Source organism: Chenopodium quinoa, unplaced genomic scaffold (genome assembly GCF_001683475.1).
Source record: "Chenopodium quinoa cultivar QQ74 unplaced genomic scaffold, ASM168347v1, whole genome shotgun sequence".
Classification (NCBI taxonomy): domain Eukaryota; kingdom Viridiplantae; phylum Streptophyta; class Magnoliopsida; order Caryophyllales; family Amaranthaceae; genus Chenopodium; species Chenopodium quinoa.
In genome coordinates this window covers 1,534,212-1,542,251 of record NW_018742879.1, presented here as the reverse complement: position 1 = coordinate 1,542,251, position 8,040 = coordinate 1,534,212, and the positions used below count along the sequence as shown (strand labels likewise).

At 31.5% G+C, this 8,040-nt stretch overlaps 2 protein-coding genes across 2 annotated transcripts; both read left to right on the top strand.

The window, feature by feature from the left end:
* The first annotated feature begins 205 nt into the window (after nucleotides 1-205).
* Nucleotides 206-2,665, top strand: LOC110726276 (zinc finger MYM-type protein 1-like). The gene has a single exon (XM_021905730.1). It carries the CDS (start codon nucleotides 206-208, stop codon nucleotides 2,663-2,665), a length of 2,460 nt encoding a protein of 819 aa, XP_021761422.1.
* A 2,453-nt stretch (nucleotides 2,666-5,118) lies between these two features.
* On the top strand, nucleotides 5,119-7,125 carry LOC110726404. The gene has a single exon (XM_021905883.1). The coding sequence runs from the start codon at nucleotides 5,885-5,887 to the stop codon at nucleotides 6,926-6,928; it is 1,044 nt and encodes a 347-aa protein (XP_021761575.1). The 5' UTR covers nucleotides 5,119-5,884; the 3' UTR covers nucleotides 6,929-7,125.
* The last annotated feature ends 915 nt before the right edge of the window (nucleotides 7,126-8,040 follow it).

Below are 8,040 nucleotides of genomic sequence, written 5' to 3'. Positions count from 1 at the left end.
TCTGCCTTCTAGTTTTCATAATTTCATTTGCTATTTCGTTTTATGCCGTCTAGATTTCGTTTACTAATTGAGTAATTGACTGTAATCTTTAATTACGATAGTTTTAATTAGCCTTCTAGATATATCATTCATTCATTATTTCATTGATTTCATTCTGCATTTATCATGTGTGTGCAGCAGACTAGCAGCATATACCTATTATACCATGAGTTTAGAGTCATTTTGGAAACGTGCCGGGAAGTCACAAAAGTCTTCAACTTGTTCTTCACCTAGTTCAAGGGATCCTCCAATAGAAGAACATGTGTCTCCTAATGATGATGAGGTTCCTATTGCTGCAACAATTCCACCACCTGAGAACACTAATACTACTGTTGACTCCGATGATACTCGCATTTATGATGTTGATCTTCTTCCACATGACCCTGGAAAAAGAATTCCAGTTATGGAGTATCCTCCTAATGATCGAGATGCCGTAAGGAGAGGCTATATTACAAAGAAACGTTGTGATCCACGCACACATAATTTTCCTCAAAGAAAAGTTGGAGGTATGCGCCGTTTTAATGTTACTTGGTTTGATAAATATGAGTGGCTTGAATATAGTGTTGAGAAAGATGCGGCTTTTTGTTTTGTGTGCTATTTGTTCACTGATAAAGTTGATTATTCTTTGGCTGTTAATGATTCCTTTATTAAAGGGGGATTTAGAGGATGGAATAAGACTGGTAGATTTGATGTTCATGTGGGTGGTATTGGTAGTTTCCATAATCAGGCTAATGAGAAATATAGTATGTTTATCAACCCAAAGACATCAGTTGCTGAATCTCTTTGCACTTATTCTAAGGAAGCTAAACTACAATACAAATCTCGCTTGACTTATTCATTGAAATGTATTAGATTTCTTTTAAATCAAGGTTTAGCTTGTCGTGGGCATAATGAAAGTGAAGAATCTTGGAATAGGGGTAATTTTCTTGCACTCTTAACATGGTTTTCAGAAAATAATAGTGAGGTAGCAAAGGTTGTTCTAGGTAATGCCCCGGGAAATAATCGAATGACTAGTCCTTTAATTCAAAAAGAACTTATTAATTGTTGTGCCAAAGAAACCACTAGACTTCTTATTGATGATATTGGGGATGACTATTTTGGAATACTGGCTGATGAATCTAGTGATGTATCTCAAAAGGAACAAATGGCCCTTTGCTTGCGTTATGTCAATAATAAAGGGAAGATAAATGAGAGGTTTCTTGGAATTGTACATGTTAAGGATACTACTGCTTTGTCACTAAAGAGTGCAATTGAGTCTTTGCTTATGGAATATTCATTGAGTTTGTCTAGAGTTCGTGGACAAGGTTATGACGGTGCTAGTAATATGAGGGGGGAGATAAATGGTCTCAAGACTTTGATCATGAATGAAACAAAACAAGCCTATTATATTCATTGTTTTGCTCACCAACTTCAATTAACCCTTGTTGCTGTTGCTAAGGATAATGATGATTGTATTTGGTTGTTTGATCAACTTGCTATTTTGTTGAATATTATTGGTGTTTCTTGTAAGCGAAGGGAAATGATAAGAGAAATACAATCTCAACATATTCTACAAGCATTAGAACTAGGAGAAATTGAAAGTGGGCAAGGTTTAAACCAAGAACATAGCTTAGGTAGGCCTGGTGATACTAGGTGGGGATCACATTACAAAACTGTTTCAAATGTTACCGCATTGTATGCTACTATTGTTAAAGTTCTTGAGAAGATTGGATCAAATAAGATTTATAAGGATGATCGCGTGAAGGCTATCACTGTCATGTCTACATTTGAATCATTTGAATTTGTATTTATGATACATTTGATGTCCGAAATATTTGGGATTACTGATAAATTGTGTCAAGCTCTGCAAAAGGGGGACCAAGATATTGTTAATGCCATGACATATGTTAAATTGACTAAGGAGGGATTACAACAAATGAGGGACCATGGGTGGGAAGACTTTTTACATCTTGTGGTTTGTTTTTGTGTTAAACATGATGTAGAAGTTCCTACTATGGATGATATGTATGTTCCTCGTGGAAGGTCAAGACGCTTCTTTGCCAAAGTTTCAAATCTTCATCGATTTCGGGTAGAAATGTTTATAAGTGTTATTGATTTACAACTCCAAGAGCTCAATAGTAGATTTGATGAAGAAAATATGGAGTTACTTATTTGTGTGTCATGCTTAAACCCGATCAATTCATTTGCGGCATTTGATATGCAAAAGTTGTTGAGACTTGCTGAGTTATATCCCAAAGAGTTTCCAACTAATGATATGACGATGACTGCACTTCGTCATGAGCTTCAATTTTATATTAATGATGTGCGCCAAGATGCAAGGTTTGGAGACTTGAAGGGTATTCATGAGCTTTCTATGATGCTTGTTGAAACAAATAAGCATACTACTTACAACTTAGTTTACTTGCTTATAAGACTAGCATTGATCCTTCCGGTTGCAACTGCAAGCGTGGAACGAGTGTTTTCCTCAATGACATACGTAAAAAATAAGTTGCGAAATAGTATGGGTGATCAACTATTGAATGATAATTTAGTCACTTTTCTTGAAAGAGATTTATTTTCAAGAGTTAGTGATGATGATGTATTGGAACGCTTCCAAAGTATGAAGACTCGAAGAATGCTTCTGTAGTCTTTTTTTTTTTTTTTTTCATTTTTCTATGTGTAATCTATTTGTAATCCATAGTTTGAAATTATTTATGTACTGAATATTTAATTATTGTATTTTTATTCCTTTGTTAATTATGATTTCAAATTTCGGAAGTTTCGAACCCACACTTCGAAAATCCTGGTGACGCCACTGGGTACTATTGTTCAACTGTAAATATAATACTGGTGACTTGTAATTAAATCTCGTTTAAATCATTGTTCTTGTATATGGAACATTTAATATGGAATCAATTCAATCTAGGGGATCATAGAGGATAATAAACGTACATTACCTCATCAATTAATTATTACATTTAAGAATTTAATTTGTTATGAAGGTTATATTATTAAAGAATTGAGTTTCAAAAATAGTTACAAGAAAAATATTATTCGTAACATATAATTTCATTGAAATAAATAAGTGAGATTTTTGTAAAATTATACTTTATGTGTAAAAGAGAATGTGGTGTATGTTTAATCCCTCAATTTTTAAATGTCATGCATATATGAATATTTCAAAATTTTCAATTCATATTTTTGAACACAATACCATTATTTATGTGCAATTAATAACTAGTTGTTAAACTCTATTATTCTCTTATCTTAAAGTCCTATCAACATCAAACACAACTCTATCATTCTATTATCTTAATGCATGTCTTTTGTATGAGCAACAATTACTTTGTTTGTCTTATTATTACAATTTGCATATCTTAATTATTTGAAATGAACTATAGCCCCTTTATATTCATTGTTCTTCTACTTATAAGTTTTTGTAAAAGGTTTTTCTTTATTTTACTATATAAAATAAATAAATAAATAAATAACCGTGATTTTTTTTATAATTTTAATTTTGGAACCTACCAAAAAGTTCTTGAAAAATTGTGCACTGGTTAGAAAATTATTCCTGGTAAAGTTAGCCACTTGTTAAGTAGATTAGCTATATCCAAAAATATTAATGAGACAGCTCAAATGTGTTAGCAAATTCAGCAATGTACTTAGTAATGGATCACATGAACTTGTACATTATAATTTGGAATTAATGCTAGTCATAACAAGTAAATTGACTGTATCATACTAATTTTGATTCTATTTATTAAATTAAGAGAATATTAAGGAAAGTTGTTTAAAGATATGGATTTTATTTTTCCTTGGAAAAAAAATTATTTAGGGAATAAATAGAGGATTTTCTTTGTCATAAATAAATAGATAAATAAATAAATAAGAAAATTTTCATTAAAGTAGTGAAATTCAAAGGGAGTGGCCTGGAAGGAGTAATATATTTCTAATTTTTGAAGTGGGTTGACTTTTACTATTTTCTTCCCCTAAAGTATTGGTTGACTAACTGTAGTGAATAGATTGTACATGATTCAATATTCATTTTTTTAAAATCTAATTTTCCATTAAAATTCTTATACATTGCTTGTCGCCTTGTAAAAAGCTACTTCTTTCGTTTTTATTTAGTTGACACCGTTTGACTTTTACGCTATTCATAAACAATACTTTGACTAGCATTTGTGATCTATAACTACGATAAAACATAGTAAAGTGGGATCTTGTTTGAACCGTCTCAATGTATATTTATTAATATCCACTTTTTATAATTTTACAATATCGAAAATTAGTTATATTAATCGTTAAAGTAGTGCGTTGATAAGCGTGATAAAAGAAAGGTGTCAACTAAATAAAAACGGAGGTAGTATATTACATACATCTATTATTTTTGTTTTTCTTGCAAGTAAAGGTTAGTCCATTTCCAATGAATATGGTAGGCCATAAATTCAAAAATAAACTACAAAAAAATTAAGCTCTTAATTAAACTCTTAATCCAAAAATGGCTCAAACCTAATGTTAACTCATATGTCGTTGTTGCATTTGATGATCATAAATTCATAATTATGCAATTAAAAATATCATAATCATGAAGAAAAACATAGTTTAACCATGCTTACAGTCCAAGTTTTTATGTCATAATAATGGGCTACAATAATGTTGATTCATAATAATACATAGCTCGAACATGCGCTGCAACTTCGAATTATTAGCAAAGTTCTTTAGAGTAAGCAGAAAGTCAATTTCACATATTTGTTCATTTCTTGGAAACTAAACTATAAAACTGTAATAACCATAAAGAGCCACTCAACTAACCTTTGGCTTAAGTAGTGCCCAAAAAAAAAAAAAAATATATATATATATATATATATATATATATTTTTTTTTTCCTCCTCAAAAATCACAAGAGCAATACTAATTACAAATAGAGATCGAGAATTGAGCTTGTGAACATATTATACATGTGACTAACTAGGCTTATTGTATACATGGATTCTTAGAATTAGAAATGGAATTATGATAATGGTCAAATCATGTCAAAAGTCAAAATGATTGAATATACTCTGCAATGTATGTATACCATTAATACATTAACATAACTTTTTTTCCTAATAAAAAAACAATTATACTTTTAATATTAAACAATCAATATTTCCAAAAAAAAAAAATAGTTCGTACGTGATGATTATTTTGAACTAAAAAAATACATATTGTGCTAATTTTTTCAAATAAAGCCACGAATTAGCACATTTATAATATTTGAATATATCCCCTCTTTGACATACATAAAATCTGTGAAAAGATATACATATATTACGGAGAATAAAGTTTATAATAATCTTGCACTTTACATTAGTGTAAAGTACTAAATGTTACAATTTAAAGAATAACTGAAAATTTATACGATATATATTTAGGGAAAAAAAAACACCTTATTTAATAAAACCAACTCTAATTCCAATCCACCTCCTCCTCTAATAGTATGTCAGTCTCTAGTTGTTGGCCTATCCATTCATCCTAAACCACCATTTTCCAAACACCCCTTCCAAACTACCACCAACATTTTTAGAGAGAGAAAATAAACCCAAAACTAGAGAGAGGAACTCCCATCATTTGCATATTATTAAAGGGAACAAACATCAAACCCCCTTTGCTTATTTCTTCATCTAACTTCCTTCCTTACACCCCAAAAAAACAGAGCAAAAAGAAAGAAAGAAAAAAACAGAGGAAATAAATAGTACCAACAAAAATACAAATAACTTGAAAAAATCTTAAGCTAACATCAACATCATTTTCGCTTCATTTTCACATCACATTCTTTAGATAACAACTTCTCTTTATAAATCACCTCAAAAAATTATAATTTTCCATGGAAGAAAATCCATCAATCTCAATGGCAAGAGCTGCAAAAATCATTAGAAAATCAATCTATACTTTTTTACAACACTACCAATTTTTCACCTCTGTAGCTGCCTTCATTGCTCTACCATTCTCTATCTCCGTCCTCATCTCCTTAGCTATCGTGCCTCGCTCATTTGCGCTCCTCCCCACTGTCTATGGCCGCCTTCACTCGGTCTTCCTCGCCGCCGGTTTCCCCCCTTACTCTGATTTTTTCACTCTCCTTAGCCTTAAACTCTCTCAAACCATTTCCTCTTCAATAGTCACCCTTCCTTTTACACTTTCTTTTCTTTTATTAGCCAAAGCCTCAATTATACACTTTTTTTCCTACAAAAAAACTACAAATAATAATTCATCTTCATCATTTATAGCCCTTTACCACCCTATTCTCTCTACACATCTTTGCAACACTTTTATCATTTTCGCTGCGAATGCAACGTGTTTTTCTCTGCTTTTCTTGGCATTCAACTTCCTAGAAGGTTTCCAACTCGACTCCCCGAGATGGGTGCTCTTCTTATCAGCTCTTGGCGCGGTGTTTTACTCAATAATTCTCGCGAATTCTTTTGTTGTGTGTAACTTGGCATTGGTTTCATCAGGAATAGAAAGAAGGGGTGGGTTTTTATCTATACTAAAAGCTTGTGTTTCAATTCGGGGTAAGACCTCCACTGCGCTGGCCTTAGCCGTGCCTACTAATTTAGGCCTCGCCGCAGTGGAGGCCTTATTTCATTTCAGAATAATCGCAACAGCTCAACACCCCATTAATAGTACCTCGTTATGGCTCGTGGCCTTCGAGGGGGTGCTAATCGCTTACATATACTCCATCCTCGTTGTTCTCGATGTCATCATGAGTTGTGTGTTCTATCAATGTTGCAAAAACGATCAACGTTATATTCAACAAGTTGTTCAAGGGTATGTTGTCAATGATCAAGATGCTAGCGTGACAGAAGTTGATGATGATTATTGTTATTATGATTATAATGAGGAAAAGTTGAAAGGATTGGAGGAATTTGTGTAAGTTTTTAATATTTGATTCAAGAAAAAAAAAAGGTTAGATCTTACATTTTTTTTAAGCATTGTTGTCCAATTGAAAAGAGAGCATTTTGTACAGAGAGATTAAAGTGGAAAAAAAAGGGTAGAGTATTTGATACAAAAAGAGATGCAAAGATGATAAAAGTCATCAATTCAATGAAATTATTGATTTTCATATTACAATACAAGTTTCCTTTGTGCACCCAATTAAGAATGATTTTCGTGCCCAGTTGTTACAAATTTAATTATATGTATCGATAATTTAGCTGGTAAATTTTTAAAAGTGCTAACTAGTACGAAGAACTTAAGAGTTGGGATCAAATTTCATATACCTTACTAGTTGCTTTTGTAGCTCTTATACACTTAGAAAAAAAAAATTAAGAATTTAATCCAATGTTTCTTGGAGTTGAGGGTATCATGATGGCTAGTTTGACTTGCTTAAAAATTAAGTTTAAAAATAGTGCACGATCTCTTAATTATTCTTAATGGCTTTGTTAAGAAAAATTAATTAAGAAGTGAGATTTCACCTAATAATTAAGAGTAGGTTGATTAAGAATAGAAAGGTTGGTAAAAAGGAATTTGTCATAAAATTCTTGATATTAACATGTGAAGTTTCATCTCAGGTGTGTGATGGTTCATAATTGCCATGTTTAGCAAAAATTGTGGGTCATACTAAATTTCATTATTATTTTTTTGTTTTTTTTTAAATTAATATTTTTAAAGTTTTTGGCTTTTAATGGAAATAAGGTGGAGGTTGGTTGAGTGAATTACAAGGCTGTTATAGTTGGGTACTTTATGCAATCACACTATACATACCCCTTTCAGCGGAATTTTGAAGGGATACTTAACCTTTTTATTTGGGTTAGTTAGCTTAGCTATGTAACTAATTTAGGTACATGAACATAATGTGCTACCTTTTTATGTTGAAGTGTTTTACAAAAAAATTCCATAAGTATTGAGTTGTGGCATTCTTAAGGCTGAAGAGGTGATAGGAAATTACTGAATTTTGTCATTTTTTAACCTTCTCGATCGAGTTAATAGGATACATAATAAATATGATGTAGAGTAATTCAATTGTTTTCTTAACAATAACAATTT